Source organism: Austrofundulus limnaeus, unplaced genomic scaffold (genome assembly GCF_001266775.1).
Source record: "Austrofundulus limnaeus strain Quisiro unplaced genomic scaffold, Austrofundulus_limnaeus-1.0 Scaffold137, whole genome shotgun sequence".
In the NCBI taxonomy this organism is placed as follows: Eukaryota; Metazoa; Chordata; class Actinopteri; order Cyprinodontiformes; family Rivulidae; genus Austrofundulus; species Austrofundulus limnaeus.
In genome coordinates, this window is record NW_013952539.1 from 457,608 (window position 1) to 475,605 (window position 17,998).

At 37.7% G+C, this 17,998-nt stretch overlaps 1 protein-coding gene across 3 annotated transcripts in view; it reads right to left on the bottom strand.

Annotated features, from left to right (window-relative positions):
* fubp3 (far upstream element (FUSE) binding protein 3) overlaps positions 1 to 6,361 on the bottom strand; it is a 27,537-nt gene extending 21,176 nt beyond the window's left edge. For 2 of the 3 annotated variants that reach the window (XM_014016022.1, XM_014016020.1), the window contains exon 1: positions 6,212 to 6,360. In XM_014016022.1, coding sequence (XP_013871476.1) covers positions 6,212 to 6,310 — 99 coding nt within the window. In that variant the 5' untranslated portion in view covers positions 6,311 to 6,360. Of the gene's footprint in view, positions 1 to 6,211 lie in introns of all 3 variants that reach the window. The other variant, XM_014016021.1, reaches the window with a different exon arrangement.
* Between the last annotated feature and the right edge of the window lie 11,637 nt (positions 6,362 to 17,998).

Sequence of the window (17,998 nt, forward strand, 5' to 3'; positions counted from 1 at the left end):
CACACACACACACACACACACACACACACACACACACACACACACACACACACACACACACACAGGTTAAAAGGCTTAACAAAAGCCAACTGTTGGGTGATCAAGTCAGTGCTTCAACTGCAGATAATCACAGCTCCACAGATTTCTGAGCAAATAAGAAAAACATCTTTGTTCACATATTCATGAGTGTGGTCCACCTCACACATCTAACTACTAGAAAAGTGCAGTCATTTGTATTAAAGCGGAGCAGAAAAATACGTCTACTTTTTAAAAAAAGGAACCACTTGCCAATCTCAAGTAGATTCCCACATTCAGCAAAGGGTAGACATTTAAATGCTCTGTGTGAGAGCATTTTCTATTCTGCCTTAATCTGTCACCTCTCCTTTCACACAAAAGTATAGCATTTCAGAAAATTACACTAAATTGACATGCGTGCCTGCCTGGAATTTTTCTTTTACAATATAAAATTCGCTCATGGAAATTAGTCTCCCATCACCTTCAGGGATGGTTATCTACTTCAGAAAGCCACCAGTGAAAGCAACACTGCGGTGGAAATAAGGAAGCATAAAAGGAAGGAGGTGTGAGGTTGATGTAACAAGTTGCCTCAGCAGACATGGACATGTCAAGCAAAAGTTAAAGTTTACGTAAACACCTTTAAGAAATGTTTGTTCAATTGTCTTTTCAAGCGTCTGGCTCTTTGACCAGGTTTTCTTTTCTCCTAAAGGTGGTGAATATCATGATTTGATTTGCTTTTTATTTTTTCAAATAAATTTTTAATAAAAAAATATTATGTAAAATATTTTGAGCATGTGACCAAACAGCCGTCAGGCTTTCTGTGTTTTGGCTACATTTGAACTCCTCCAGACACTTTAATCCTTTTCAACTTGACGATAAGGAATCACTTTTAAATAACTTTTGAAATTGGAATTTCTGATTCCAGCGGCGGTGAGAAAAAAAACAGTGAGTGTGTGCACACTGGAGAGCTCTCTTTGTTGGACCCAGAGTTTGGTCACGCACTCAATTTACACGTCTTTAAACATGCCTGTAAGGTAACGATGATGATCAAAACACATTAAAGTTAGGCTTTAGATACAAAACTCCAGGCAGGTCGGGGCTCGGTTCGGGAGGAGGGGTGGGGTGGGGGTAACGGTGTACCAGTTCAGGTATTGCACAAGTTGAAATGGACTGCTTGTGCGTTTACACATACGTTTAATTCTTAAATGTTTAATAATTTATTACATTACTTCACCTACATAGGGCGACGGGCAGTTCTGTTAGGGTAGCGGGTCGAGGCGTCATCTTGGAAAAAAGTAGAGAAAACGATGTTTACTCCTGCAGTCTGTCTCTCTCCTTACAGACTGTAGCACCCGCCCCGCTCTGCTCTGATTGGCTAAAACTGTGACTCATGTTCTCTTTATTGGTTGAAAACAGCCTCAGTCAAATCCAGCCAGATTGAAGTCCCCAACAACACACATTTTTTTTTGCTGTCCTCCTCTTCACCTTTAAGAAATCTGCAGCGGAGACGAAGAACTTAAATCCGTCCTGCCTGACAAAACTTAAGACCCTTGAGTAAGATGTTCAAGACTAACTTACACATTATTCATAAACTCAATACTTTTAAAGACCCTTAATTTTAGAAACATAAAAATAAGACTTTTCAAGGACCCGTGGACACCCTGTTACTTGTACAAAGTATACCAGTAAAGCCCCCTAATGTCGTAATTTTGAGTCGGCAAGTCGGTGCAACATGACCATACTTGAGCACACATGGTGTCATTCCAACATGGCTGCTCCTCACTTCAACATAGTGAAACTCTTATTTTTGCACTATTTTTCAGAATTTTACTTTACAAGTCAGTCGTACTTGTAGTACTTTAAAGCAATTATTAGGCAATATGTTTTAACGCTGTTTGTCAGCCATTTAGCTAGAGGGGTGTCTTTGACGCCCTGTTCTGCTTTATTATGTCCTCTATCAGCTGGCGACACCTCAGGACGTCCCGCCAATATCTGGTCCAGTTTTTTTTCTTTACGTAAAATTCCATCCGTAACTTTTACCCCCCTCCGTACATTTTGTAAGCTTCCTAAAGCCTGGTTTATAGTTGACGCATTGAACGCACCGCGAGGGTGCGTGTGCCAAGGCCCTGTGCTTTGGGTACTCGAGCAGGGCGCACCCTCACTAGCAGTGGAGGCATTTATACGCTGCGCTTACGTTGTAGTATTTTCCAAAAGGACATGTGGCAGAACACTCTATAACTTATGAAATGTAAATAGGAGAGCAAAAGCTTGATGGACAAACAAACTACTTGAGTGGTGCTCGGCGTGCGTAGCCTTTGCGGAGCAGCAGATGACTGCATTTATTTTATGAAGTCAGAGAAGGCACAAAGAATAAATTGTGCTGACTTGGACAGAGGAGGATAACAATGTTACAGAAGCTGGCATGTGTTTTCACAATTAACGATGCGGTCTTAACTTTTTTCACCTGGTTCCTAAACTCACACGCTGGGGGTGGTGGGGAGTGGTTAAGTGTCGACACCTTCCTCCAAAATCCTACCGTTTGTACATTTAAGATGCAGCATAGACTCTAGAGCACTGTTGTTGTGTTATTGTTACATTATTCCCTCCGATCAACTAACAGAATAGCCCGCTTCCAACAAGCTAACAAACTGGAAACAGGAATGCTTTCAACTTGAAACTGACATCAGTCCCAACTTCACAATTTCTAGTTTCGCTGCAAAGCAGCATAAGGCTACATTCATGCTGCAGCCAAATAAGACTCAAATGCAATTTTTAAAAAATCCAACCCTGGACTTTCAATGTGTGGTACTAATTTGAATACATCTCCAGTGATTTTCAAAGCGGCTGTAGTCTGAACGATCATGTTGCATTTAATTTGATTTGATTTTTGTGTATATTGAAAGGGGCAACACAATGTAAAATAACTTTTTTGAGTTTTATATCATGTTACAATGTTATCCTCTCATCAAAAAACATGCCCAAAGTCTTGCTTTAACTCATTCATGCATGTTTCAGAAAACCTGTAGTGTCCTGAGGCAGCCAGGCAGGGGAGCAAAAACGACCGGTTGGGACTAGAACCGCCTTTTGGGATCAGTCAGATGTGTGTCAAGGGCTACATTCACACTGCAGGTCTTAATGCTCAGTTCCGATTTTTGGAAAAAATCCGATCTTTGTGTGAACGTTCACATTACATTTTAAATGTGACCTGTATCAGACCCCTGTGTGAACGCTCCACAGCACTGATGTGACACGCATGCGCAGTAAAAGACGTGACGTCTCATCAGCCGGCTTGTTTGTTTACAGAGCTAGCATGGATGCTACATTTTGCGCATCGAATCGGAAGTTGTTTAATCAGAGCCGATTAAATAATTATCTGACATGCTTCTTTAGTTCAGTGTTTATATCTGAACCTGCCTCTGGCCGGGATGCTCCAGTGAAGCTTTTTTTTTTTTGAACGAAACTACGAGCTGGAAAAAAGTATCAACCGAGTAGCTAACTTTAGGATCGATACATTCCCGACCCAGACCTCAGTTTAGCTTGTTTGTCGCACTAGCACCGAGCTAATACATATAAGTCAATATAGCATCAGCACTAGCGTGACGGCTAACAGGCTATGGTGAGGTTCTTCTTCCATGAAGCAGCTCTGTTGTCCTCCATCTATATTTTCAGTTACAGGCTGAGTCATTTCTACCTTCTCCTCTCTGTCAACGCTCTCTGGTTTCATTTAAAAGCCAATCATCAGATATTGTCCAAGGCTAACGTCAGGGTGGATATAGCTCATTCACACCGAGGACCTATCCACGTCATCATTTACCCAGAATGCTTTGCGTGTAAATAAAATGGCTCCGTCCGTGTTAAAATATATTTTAAAAAACTTACAAAACCAAATACCTACTGTATTTTTAGTCTTTATTTTACAGTTAAAATAAGTGTTTATCAAATAAAGTCTAATGTTACAACTAATCGTGGATCTCTTTAAATAAATCTATGATTGTCCACAGTAAAAATGCAAAATGGAAGTAAATGCACACAGTAACACTATCTGGGCAGCACGACAACTTGGTGGTCAGCACCGTTGCCTCACAAAAAGAGGGTTTGATTCTCGGCTTGGACCTGGGGTCTTTCTGTGTGCATTTTGCATGCTCTCCTCATATTCATGTGGGCTTTTTCTGGGTACTACGGTTTCCTCCCACAGTCCAAAAACATGCATGTTTAGGCTGCCTTCAGGTCCAGGCCTCCCTTGCAAAAGAGATCTGTGTAACTTGCCTGGTTAAAAAAAGTTTGATAAATAAATTATCTGCTTTGAATAGAAAAGAACTCTCTCATTGCACTTACTACAATAAAATAATTTTTGTCAAGAAAGAGCTAGTAGTTAAATTTAATGCCAATTTTTAGGGAGGGGTAAATCATGGCTGTCCTATGATCAACCCATGAGCGCTTACTTTGATGAAATTCGTTGATGACTTTACTTATCTTAAGTTGTGAAATGTTGTAAAAAGGAGAACGCACACTTGACAAACTATTTGAATGGAGAGCGGTGCGCGCAGCCTGTACGGAGTTACAAAAAGTTTAAAAATGACCAGGTGCCATGACAATGTGCGGGGATGGCGCGACGGATTCGTTGATGCACGTACCCTCATGCCGAGTTCAACACGTCAACTAGAAATCTAGCTTTATACATGATTTTATTGCCTGGCTCTACCAAAAATCAGACAGCTTTGATTCATTGTTACCTACCCAAGCAGCTGTCCCCATGTTTATGAATTGTTTATTCATAAAGGAGTACACTTTCTGAATAAAGTTAGGCATATTTGGAACATTTTAAAAAATAATTAATAACCATCTGTTTTTACACCTGAGCACATTTCTCAGAGCAAGGAACTTGAGCAGATGTAAAAAAAAAAATACCTTGGGGGCCCATGAGAGCAGTTAGCCAGGCTTGAAACAAAACTGAGGCGGGTTTGGGAAACCTGCAATGACTGTCATCTCAATGGCTCACACGAGAAAATTGAGAACCGCAGCAAACAGCTCAAGATATTTTTACAGACTCCATTGTGGAAATAAAATAACACGCCATATTATTTGCTTAACTGGATTTTAACTAATGCAGTTATAATTGTACACTGACCAAAACATGCATTTAATCTAATGGTTCTGTAAAATAACACCAAAATTTAGAAAAGAAAATTAGAGGCTATAACCTTGCAAGTGCCTTTAATAAACACGTTGAAAACTCAGGTAGTTCATGACTAAAGTCCAGTTTATATAATATTTGGAGTTGAGGGGTTTACTTATCTACTGGGGGGGGGGGGGGAGAGTAGTGTTTGATCAAATAAATATGACATTCCTGCCACAGGTTATAGTGTGGCACAAAACATTTTCAAAGTTTTAAAATGCAGGCTGAGTTTTATTTGAAATGATTCGATCTTTCTGGTTATTTTGAAAGTTGTACTGGAAAAGTCCAACACGAGGAGCTGAGGGGGGGATTTCAACACATGACGTTACAATGTATGGCCTAAGTGCTGCCAGAACATGCTAGCTAGCTAACAGCAGCCCTACGAATTCACTAGTTTTTAACATCATGAGCAACAATCAATAAATTCCTAATACACAAGCTTATTAGGGTAAAAGAGCAAAGTAAGTTTACACGTCAGTATTGCATCAATAGATTATAAAGAATCCTCAATAAATGGGGCAACAACTAGTTAAACTAATACTAACGTTGAACCCGAATCTAATACATGTTTAGGGCTTCAAGTCTCAACTAAATGTTGGGTTTTTTGACGACGTAGGTCGAGCAGCAACTTGAATTTTCCAAGTTAGCAAGCTAAGCTAACTGCAACTTCTGTGAGTTGACAACAGGTTGCAACGTTTCGACTTAACTTTTCTAAAGTGGCACAAACTTCGACACCACAAAAGGCCTTCGTTTCGTTCGCCACATGCGAACTTGTGTGTTCGTTTCGACGGCTCCGAGGCCAACTTAATGCGTCTTCCGTCCACTGTAAACTTTAATCTGTCCGCTCAAGCTAAACGCTGCCTCGGCTGCTTAGTGTTAGCCCGTTAGCTAGCAGGGTGCATGAGGAGTGTTTACTCCGGGGTGCCCCGACCGAAATCCTGGCCCTGGTTCCGCACGCTCAACAACGACGATTTGCGGGCCATCAAGCGTCGCATTCGTGTTTCCTGGAAAACGTTTTACCTGTCGGACTCGGCGTATCGTGTCTGCGAAGTCATCTTTCGTTCCTGGCTGAGCAACCGAGGCCTGTCCCTGAATCAGCTCCGCCATCATCATCATCATCCGCCTCGGCAGCTGAGAGCCACACTTAAAAAAAAAAAAAAAAAAAAAGACCAGCACACGTGCCAGACTAAAACTCCGCGAGCTTGATGATCTCGCGAGTTGATCGGAGTAAGGCTGTGAGGACACATGCAAAACAAATCAGCTGTTTCATCATAGGACTCATGCATTTAGCTGATATAGGAAACAGGCCGATCCCACCTGGCACTGTGCGAGAGACAAACATCAGGTAGGCTAGTCTTTTTTTTTTTAAATAAAAATGCTGTTTTTAATAAAATAGTACTGTGCAAAAGTTTTAAACCACCTATGATTAGGATGGCTGAGTCAGCATTCACAAGTTTATTTATTTATTTATTGCAACCTAAACCTATATGGAAGAGGATTAGGGCCACTGAAAAAAATAAAGAAACAATTCTGACATTATGTCCTGAGGCATCTCAGTAATCCAGGTAAAAAATCATTCTGACATTAATCTCAGAAAAAAAGTTTGAATTCTGAGATTAAAGTCAGAATTATTTATTTTATTTTACTTTTCAGTGGCCTTAATCCTCTTCCATAAACTTCAATATCATTCATACTCTTTTAGTCACTAAAATGTTCAGCTCACTCAGGAATTGAGTGCTGCTTTAGTTTATTGTTATTTCAGTACGTTTTAAAATATTCAACTTTATTTACACATTTTATTCCACATAGGAACCCACCAAAAATTTTAATTGCATTTAAAATATTATATCTTTAAAATCTGCTTCAAAAAACTTGCTTTATTTTTGTCTTCTTGTGCTACTTTTAGTTTTAGCTACTATTGGGCTATTTTTAGCTAGGCTTTAGCTATTTTTGGTTTTCAGCTGTATTTAGCTACTTTGAGCTTCTAGCTATCATATTTAAATTAGCTAGCAGTGTTAGGAGTCTTGATCCTGTTAGCTAATCTTTTAATTCCTTTAGTTTCTAGCTAGCATTTAGTCATGGATGAATGGATGGATGGATGGATGGATGGATAGATGGATGGATGAATGATGGATGGATGGATGGATGGATGAATGATGGATGATGGATGAATGATGGATGGATGAATGATGGATGGATGGATGGATGGATGATGGATAGATGGATGGATGGATGAATGTTAGATGGATGAATGATGGATGATGGATGAATGACGGATGGATGGATGGATAGATGGATGGATGACTGATGGATGAATGATGGATGAATGATGGATGGATGAATGATGGATGGATGAATGATGGATGATGGATGAATGATGGATAAATGATGGATGGATGGATGAATGATGGATGAATGATGGATGGATAAATGATGGATGGATGGATGAATGATGGATGGATGAAAGATGGATGAGAAGACATTCACATATAAGGGAAACCTGAAGGTTCATCAACGTACTCACACTGGTGAGAAGCCCTACACCTGTGACCTCTGTGAGAAGAAACTCACAACAATGGGAAATCTGAAGTCTCATCAAATAACGCACACCAGAGAGAAGCCTTAATATTTTGACTTGTTGGCATCTCAACGCCCATCAGCGAAGGTGATCAATGCTGATCAACGAAGCAAGTTTGAAATTTCATGAGAACAATTAAAATCAAACCGCAAAATATATAAAGTATATCAAAAGTGCTTGTTTGATAAGTATTTTGTGAAAACGATCATAAAAAAATCCTCAGTAATTTTGATTTGCTTTTAACATTAAAAAAAATCTGTTAATTCATTGCTAAAGTAACAACAGAGATGGTTGTATCACAGTGATTAGGAAGTGAGGGGTTTAATCAAGACTAGCTAAAAGTAGCAAACTGTCACCTAAAGGTAGAGAAACACTAGCTGAAAGCACCAAATGCTAACTAAAAGTAGCAAATGCTAGCTAAAAGTAGAAAAACACTAGCTGAAAGCAAAAACTGACTAGCTAAAAGCAAAAGGTCAACAAAAATTTGAAAAACATTACCTTAAAGCACTAAATAGCTAAATAAATGTGGAAAAAAATGTATTGTGAGTTCTATTATTTATCATTATTTTATACACTTCAGAACAAATGAAAAGACCATATTCATGTAAACAAGAAAAATACTGTATATAGTTTATGCTAAATTTCCCAAAAACTATTACAACTGAACTATTCAGGCATATTTTTTTCCAATTCTTATTGTTATGTAAACAACAGGCTAGCATGAGCTAACATGTTTTACTTTTTGTATTAATAGTATTGATCACATATTTGCATATAAATTGATTTATTGTGAGTACAAAAACAAAAAAATATATATATTCTGTTATGTTTGGTCACATTTTCGAAGAGCCACTGCAGAGGAACCAAAGAGCCACATGTGGCCCCAGAGCCTCAGGTTGCAGACCCCTGGTCTAAATGTTGTCTAAAGCCTTAGGCGAAGTAGCGCTAGCAAAAGTTAGGCTTTTGAGACTGATTAACTGAATTTTAGATAATAGGTCTTTTATCTTACACTTTGTGACCAGTTTTAATAATTTACACTATCTATCTAGCATTATAACTCACTTCCTTGTGTTGGAGGTATGACATCATATCAGGGGTGGGACTAGGCTCGCTATGAAAGCTTTGTTGGAAGAAGAAAGTAGGGCCATTTTGTCTACATGCAGACAGGGGGCCTCCAGTGCTGTGAAAACCTTTATATGTGTGAAAATAAACATTAAGTCTGAGTACTGGACTGGTTTCCTGCATCTGATTTGAGAATACATTTCTTTCGTCTGGATGGACAGCAATCTTGACAAACGCAGAAGAACTGGTCCAGATGTCAAAAGCTTCTATGAAAAAATTAAAAAAATTAAAATAAATGTAGAACAATATATTATTTTTAATGTGTATTTCAAATAGTAGTTAGCTTGGTCACACAATTAACAAATCCCACAGATTTTTTTTTGACTGGCAACTGAAGCACGGTTAAAAGTGACGGCATTCCCAGACTAAATTTACAACTCTGGATCTTTGGTTCTCCTTTGTGCAGCACATGTGGTAACATCTATTGTTGCACATCTGGAAAAGGCCAACAGCCAGACAGTCAAAAGTAAAATTGCTTCAAATTTCCAAACTTTTTATGCTAAACAGTCTTATACCAGAAACTGTATCCAAACCACAGCGAGCAAAGTCAACCACTGAAGGGCTAAATTTGGTGTGTGGTCTGAGAAAAAAAAAAACACGTCCTTTATTTGAATCTTTTCTTTTTGTCAATGTCTTTTTGTGTCCACTATTTGAAGTTCTGACCTGTGAGATGTTCGTATGCAAAATTCTCATGCAGCTGCTTTGTGATTGAACTCAAATTTTAGACAACTAGATGCAGTGTCTTCCAGACGTTTATGCGTGTACCGCTTTCTTTTCCACTTCAGCCCCTGGGCATGTTATCACCTCCAAAGAAGTAGAGAAATTATGTGGCAGCTGAGAGCTTTTCAGACATGCACTCCTGAAAAAAGACCTCCAATTTCACATGACTGAAGTCTGATCTGGCCTGTAAAATATTGCAACCATGTGCCGTGCTGTCGAGCCCCAGAGGAAGCTGAAAATGATTTTAATTGTCTGATATCAAAGAGGGAATCAGGTGGCAGTTGTCATGGACAGCTAGAGGATGCATACAGGAGAACTGACACAATCAGACACACTTGCAAACAATTATAATAAATTAAGCTGTCATCAACTCACATAGCCTAAGAAGTGAGAGCAGTTAAGGGAAGTGTGGGTTTCTGGAGAAGTTCCTATCAAGTAGTCAGAAGTATTGACCTGAAATATGTTCGTGTGGGATGCTGCAGTTATTGTAACAGTGTCTCAAACACACACAACCTCCTCCTTGTTATTGTATGGAGGAGAAAACTCATCCCACGCTTCAGCTAAAAGCTAAACACTTGCTAAAATGTTAAAACCCAGCTAAAATTTAAATGTAGCAAAACACTTGCTAATATCAAAACACAGCTTAAAGTTAAATGTTGCAAAATGCTTGCTAAAATATCAAAACACAGCTACAATTTATAGGGAAATGCTTTCTAAAATATTAAAGCACAGCTAAAAGTTAAAGCGAAACACTTGCTAATATCAAAACACAGCTAAAACGTAAATGTTGCCAAATGCTTGCTAAAATATCAAAATACAGCTAGAATTTAAATGTAGCAAAACACTTGCCAAAATATCAATATAAGCTTAAAGTTAAATGTTGCGAAAATAGCTTTTAGCTTTTAGCAGCTAAAAGTAAATGTTGCAAAACTCTGGCTGAAATATCAAAACACAAATGTTAATTGTTGCAAAATGCTTTCTAATATCAAAACACAGCTTAAAGGTTTATGTAGCAAAATGCTTGATAAACTATCAAAAACACCAGCTAAATGCTAATTGTAGTGAAACACTTACTAAAAAAATCAAAACATTTGACAAAAGCTAAAAATAGCAAAAAACTAACTAAAAGTGTCAAATTGCTAACTAGAAACTAAAAGTAGCAATTTGTTAGCTAGAAGCTAAAACTAGCAGAGATAATATAAAAACAGAGCTAGGAAAGAAGAGTATTCTTAAAGGAACTGAAAATTCGTAAATAAATTTACATTTTCAAAAAGCATAAAAGTTACGAGAACTAAAGCATCAAAAGACTGGCTAAAAGTAGCTGAACTAAATAAAAGTGGTATAAAAAGATTAAAAAAGTGCATATATGCTGAAGCAGATTTTAAAGACAACTATGTTTTAAAAAAACTGAAGAAATTTGTTTTGGGACCAAAATTGTAAATAAAGTAAAAAAAATTAACGTAAAAATGAACTCATCTCTAGAATAAACTGAACGTTCAGCTGAATCAGCATTCAAATATGATGCTTTTATGGTCATACACATGTAATGCAGCTGGATTAGCGAGCACCTAGAAATAATAACTTTTATCCTTTTTTCAGCCACAGAGCTTTTACCCCCCAACTCCGCTTACACTCAGAAGAATTAGCAATATGAAACTGTAATTGCTTTATAATTGCCACAGTTCTGTGTTGCACATACGTTTCTTAAGACAAGGCTCTAGAAAGGGTTAGTGTTTCATTCAGAGACCCCTGAGGGACCACCAGCAAAGGTTTTATTCTGAAATGCACTCGTCATACAGCAGGAAGGAGTGAATAACATCTCAGCTAAAAAATATTATTTACCCTAAAAAGACAATAAGAGAAAAATTATTTGTGGATAAATTGGATAAATTTCCCTCTTTTTACTTATAAACCTACACTTTTTATAGCTTGTCGCTGAAAGGAAAAGGCGGACAATAACGTTTTAGCTTATGATGTGTGCGTGTGTTAATTTCTCTGTACAGTTAGTAAAATAGCTCATGAATCATTAGACAGATTTCAATAAAACTCTTGAGGGTAATTATTTGTAATAAGGTCAAACCAATTCAAGATGCTCGCTAAGGCTATTCAACCGTGGCCTATGCAGAAATGACTGTAAGAATTGTGCTAGTGATAACTGACAGTCTTTTATAACAGTAAGTTTTTTTTGCTATATTTGTTTTCCATCTTAAAGGACCAATATTATGTTTCTCAGACATATTGACAGTTCTAATTTATACCATAATAAAGTAACTATGTCACCTTCAGTTGTTATGAAAATGCTGTTTATACATATAAATCAAAAATAATCTTGACTTCACATCACAGCCTTGAAATTGGCCTGTCTCTTTAAGAGCCTCCTATTGCTTCCATCCTTCCCATTTCAGCACGTCATCACAACAGCTTCATGCCATTTACAACTGTAGCGTTGTACCCTGTTGTGTTGTAATGATAATACTTACTTCCAAAAATGAAATCAAATCATTAAAGGACTGGACTGAGAAGTATTACGAGTTAAGCAGACGCGCAGTTTCGCCAGGTATTTGCTTGCTAATTGTTGCTACCAATATCCTGCAGGAGTCGTGGGGGAGGCTTGATCTGTGATGCAGAAGCTTGGCTTGGAGACACAGCCCAGAGGAGGAGCTGATCCTAAAAGGCGGTTCTAGTCCCAACCGGTCGTTTTTGCTCTCCTGCCTGGCTGCCTCAGGACACTATAGGATTTCGCAAACATGCATGAACGAGTCAAAGCAAGACTCTGGGTATGTTTTGGATGAGAGGATAACATTATAACATGATATAAAGCTCAAAGACGTTGATTTTACATGATATTGCCCCTTTAACTGTGTCTAAAAAGGATCAGAAAGCAGGATTATCCTGATAGCTAAAACAGAATAGCATGAAGGGTGAATCTCTAACAAGTGTGACCCTGCCTTGATTGACAGATGAAAAGGATAAACAGACTGACTTTGCTCAATAATAATAGAAGAGGTGCACTTCTTGCCTCCTTGTTTTTATCTCTTTTTCCATTTTACTTTGCAGCCTTCACCACAAGCCACTTTGCTTTGATTCAAGTCTGTATCTGTATTTTAAATGACTCAATTACATGGGATCCCACAGAGAAAATTATGGGTGGTTTCCACTATTTCTTTCCACTGGGACACCAAGACCCTACCCCTGGCTCCAGTAAACCCCCTCTCCCTCCTCTTCTCCATCCCTCTCCTTGCCACTCTCCCCACCTGTCCTATTATGCTCCACTCCCACAGCCGTACGTTTTTTCTTGATAAACATCCGCTTTGCTGGGTGTATTGGAGACTGACAGGAAATAATAGCTAAATGGTTTTGTTTGTGAGCTCTCCGTGCAGTGAGTTGACACGAAGCACTTTTGCAGGTAATTCTTCTGCTGTCACCACAAAACAAGCCACCGCGAAGACTTCCTTAAGGATGACACGAGGTACTGCTCGAATCCAAAACGCTTGGCGTGACAGTCATAAAAGCATATCAGCAGGCAGAGCCACAGAAATGGAAAGGATGTTTTTTTTTATTCATTCAAAGCACAGAGGAGATGGGATTCTTTTCGGCACTTTAAACCCACAGCTTATGTTGCCCTGAGACATTTTAAAAAGTGGAACTGAGCTTTCACGCTCTCCACTGGTGTCGAATCTGCTTTCAAGATAAAACCTACTGCTGTGTCGCTCCGATGCACTGAGGTGCAAAGTGAGTGGCCGGATCAGCTTCTTGGTGACAGTTCAGCCATGAAGCAGAAGGTGTATGTGTTACACACCACACACTGTACATGTTTGTCTTTGCTAATGTTTCATCATTAGTCCAAGATGTAAATGCAAATCTTATGGATGCTTGTGGGTTTTCAGGCAGAGAATTTATTTAAAAAATATCTACCACATTTTTTTTGTTTGTTTAGATATGTAATTCAAATGGAATGAATGCAACAAAGAGTTCACAGAAATGGCTATATTTTCCTCACATTAAAAGCAGGTTAATGGTAGGCTACTCACATGTTCAACCTAAACAAGACAATTGTCAGAAAGAAGAGCAAGGCAGCTGTTTTTAATTGAGCACATTACAGATCAAATGCTTCAGATGAATGTGATCTAAAAAGACAAATGAAAAATAAAAATTTTGCTACAATCACATCTAATATTTCTTATGCAAATCAAAACAATCCATCATAAAAAATGCATGAAGCACGGTGGTGGAATTGTTATGGTTTAGAATCAAATGGTTTGATGTCATAATATGAATCTTATCAAATTTGATCATAAAGCAGATTGTCCAATTGTTTGATTCATCTATCAAAAAACTAGAGCTTTTATATAACTTTAAACATTCTAATAAATAATAATAAACAACAACAATAATAATACATTTTATTTGTATAGCACTTTTCTAAGTACTTTGCTTAGCAAAGTGCTAAAAGTAACGAAAGGCTAAGTAAAGCAAGGAAGTAGTAAAAAAAGTTGGCTAAACCTTAAACGTATGAAAAGATTAACTAAAATAGCAATTGGCTATATAGCTAAACACAGCAGGAGAAAAAAATAAAATCTAAAACTGAGTCAAGCTTAAAGCTAAAACTAGCAAATAGCTAAATCCCAAAGAGTAAGAGAAAAACAGCAGCAGATTAAAATGTTTGTGAAGGAACTGAAGAGATCTTAATGCATTTCAATGGAGAAAATATTTGTAAATAAAAACTAAATGTCATCAATGTCAACTCATCTCCTAAATGAGATTTTTTGATGAATAAAATAGTATCAAGTATATCAAGTATATAATAAGTAGTCAGAAAATGCGGGGGGAAAAAGGAAAAACACAAGTTGAGTTTATAAAGTAATACTAACCCATGAAGTCGTTCAAATAAAGACATACATAATCTAGTTTTTAAAACTTTAAATATTACATTAACTGATATTTTTGTTGTTAAAATTACTGAAATGAAAAATTTGACCATCAATATTAGGTATACTATTTTTATGGGCACTTTCCATAAAAAATGTATTCCCTGGGATTCTTTTTCCCCCACAACTGTGTGGCTTTATACATACAAATATATAAAATAACTAATAATAATGTTGCATTTCTGTGATTGTGTAAACCATGAGATATAAAAAAAGGGCCAACCAAACCAAAAACAATTCTTCCACTTTAATGCCAGGAAATGTTTACCAGGCTGAGTCACACAGGATGGTTAAACACCCTTACAAACCAGCCTGCATACCCTGTGGTGTAATCCAGGCACCATCAGAAAACATTACATTATCTTCCATCATAACGAGCAAATAACCAGAGCCATTAAACATTTACATCATGAGCAGGGCTCGCCGGGGCAGAGGAAGCTACCAGCACAGAGACCTTAACCCTGAAATGCCCCTCATCCATTCACCAGCTCATGGAGCAACAGATCGAAGAACACAAAGAGCGTGTGCTCGCAAACAAACCCCACCAGTGGACCCCCAAGAGAGGAGGGGGAATGGGAAAAAAGATAAATTTATTGATTTGAGATTAACGTGCCACATTGGTTCTGCCGCAGGGGACAGTGAAAGTGGGGTGCATGTTAGTGTATAGTTCGTTCCTTCTTTAGGCTTTGATTCAATTAAACAATAATGAAATCATCCTTTTTGACTGGCTTTGAGAATGAAGATAAAGACAGTCAGAAGGAAAAAAAAACAATATTCTCTTTCTGCTCTACATTTTGTGTGTAGCCAGGGGATCTCTGTTCAGCTGTGATAAAATGTGTCTCAGACCTCATTCATAAACATGATAGAAAAATGTATCTGTTTACTTTGTGAAAAGTGTAAAAATCATTGGAGAAGAGTGGATTTATTTACATTTGACTGCCTGGTTCTAGTTTCAGATCTACCTGATATTTGTCAAAGGGAGAAGCTGGGTCTGTTATCAGAATACCTCATGAACCACTGCTTGTATTTTAATGAAACTTGCGGAAATTAATCATGACTGTACGTCTACAACCTATTAACTTTTGATGTCTGCCCAATTCAAGATGGCTGCCACAGCCAACTGATCTTAAAAACACAAAGATAGTTAAAACTTGGTCAATTTTAAAAAGGTTTGAGCTAATATTTGGCATATGTGGCAGTAGCTGAGAGGCCTTCAGCAGGTATACTCTGAGTGTAACATCTTACTGCATGCATGACATTGTGCATATTTTAACCAAAACAGATACAACTCCCAATTTCCCAACATAAGTTAGTCTAAAACACTGGCATGAATTTAATACTGATGTGGTTTTTATTTATTTTTTTGTTAATTCTCACTAAGAAAAAGTAAAACATTAATAAATAAAATATTAATCAAAGTTGTATGTTGAATTCACCTCTTGGAGACCTAAACCAGGAAAACCTAATCGATTCTTGTTAACCCCGGAGTGCCTGCAGACTCTAGACTAGTCAATGTTGGTGAGTATTTGAGTTACATTTTGCTGTAACTGGAGACAGAGAAGTCCTCATGCTCATTAACCCTTTTAGACGGCCCAGATTGCGCAGCAGGCAAAATATTTCTATTTTTCTATCAATATTTCATCACCAGCTCAGGACAAACAAAGCCAGGGGCTTTGACCGTAATGGTCCCATCTGTCTATAGATTGTCAGGACATCACTGTATGGGTGTCCTTTGACACCAGAAAATAAGCTTTGACATCAAGGTAAAATCCCCCCCCCATCATGCACGCACACATACACAAACACACACAGAGGAATCACGGATGTTAGTAAGCCTGGAAGGCAAAGAGTACCCTGCTTTTTTCAGATGGTTCCTTACAGATGGTCTCTTGATGTTGCAGCAGGAGATCGAGTTTCAGGACTACGAATGAATGAGCTATTAGGACCCATCGACTCCGTCAGAACACAAGCAACATTCAAACTCTTTGAAATAAAAAATTAATTCACAATTTAATCCAAGTGCTGCAAGCTGCTACTTCCCCTATAAAATAATTGCTTGATACGACTTTTTTCCATCTACATCCAGTCACACTTGATTCATATCAAGAGAAGTTTGCCAAAACAGCCTCACATGGTGTATTTGAGAACCACTCATCAATTATTGCAATATATCCTGATCCATCAGTTGATCCAGATGAATATAAAAACATACAATTGTTAATAATTTATCGATATTAAGCCAGTGGATTTTAGCATCCCGGCTTATCGTTTCTTAGGAGGAGGGTGACCTCATCATCTTTGCCCAGACCCATTAGCTTTCTGCACAGACCTCCGGGGATCTGTCCATTAACCTCTTATACCTACTAAGTAAAGGAGCATTAAGTGAAATGTGGAAACAAAACACACAATTGGCTGTTTATTAAGATATAAGTGAGCATTTCTAAACACAGGCATGTAAACAGAGTATTGTGAGAACCATGAGGCATTCGGTGAAATGAGGCGCTGAGCTGAAATTGAGCATTTCTGTGTGTAAATCGAATGAAATGTATCAAATGTTTTTGTGGTGCACTGTGGTATTTTAGAGGAAGTTGAAGGGAAACCCTTGAGAAAAAAAGTTGCAATTTTAAAAGCCTGCATAAGAGTTTGGTTTTACACATAAACCACAGTGAAAGAGAGCCACTTTGGCTTCTAATTGGTGGTAATTACCTTTTTCTGGTCATTGTTCCACTCTTATTGTGTTCAAGAGGAGAGGAGAGGTCAGTGAACATGGGAGACATTTCTACATTGACGGTCAGATGAGAAAGCCAGATTGGATGACCACAAAATGTTTTGATGGGTAAAAAAAAGGGCAGACATTCCTCTGGGCTTTGTTCAGAATTTTTTTTATAGCTTTTGTTGCTCAGAGAATAGGCATCATCATTGAAAGGTATAAGAAGCTGGAAAATCTAGAGCTTGTAGGATTTGAGGTTTTGCTTTAAACTCAGTATTGTTTTGCTCTCTTGTGCTTTAAAGAACTTAAGCCCTATGGTGTGAATGCAAAGCTGTCTGGTATTCAGTTGTGTTAATGTAACTAATTTTTACTACAACAGATTTCTGTCATGAAATTCTTCTTGAAGTGCAATAACTTGACTCAGAGGATTTCACCATATAAAAGATGGATGTATTCATCGGAAAACAAGTTTGATAGGTTAAGTTCCTGTCTTAACAATTTATAGGAATGTAAATTAAATGGTGGCTAAAGCAGATCTTTGGGGAAAACCTAAGTTTATTGTAAAAGGGGTTGATATTTTTCAAAGTTAAATATTTAGGCTCTAGAGTCAAATAAATGTTTTACTTAAATGGAAAATATCTACAAAGTGTTTTATATTTTTAAATGAAGCATATTGTGACAGATAAAGGGAAAAGAGGCATAAGGTGTAATAAATTACTTTGTGAATATGTAATATAATTTATTAATAA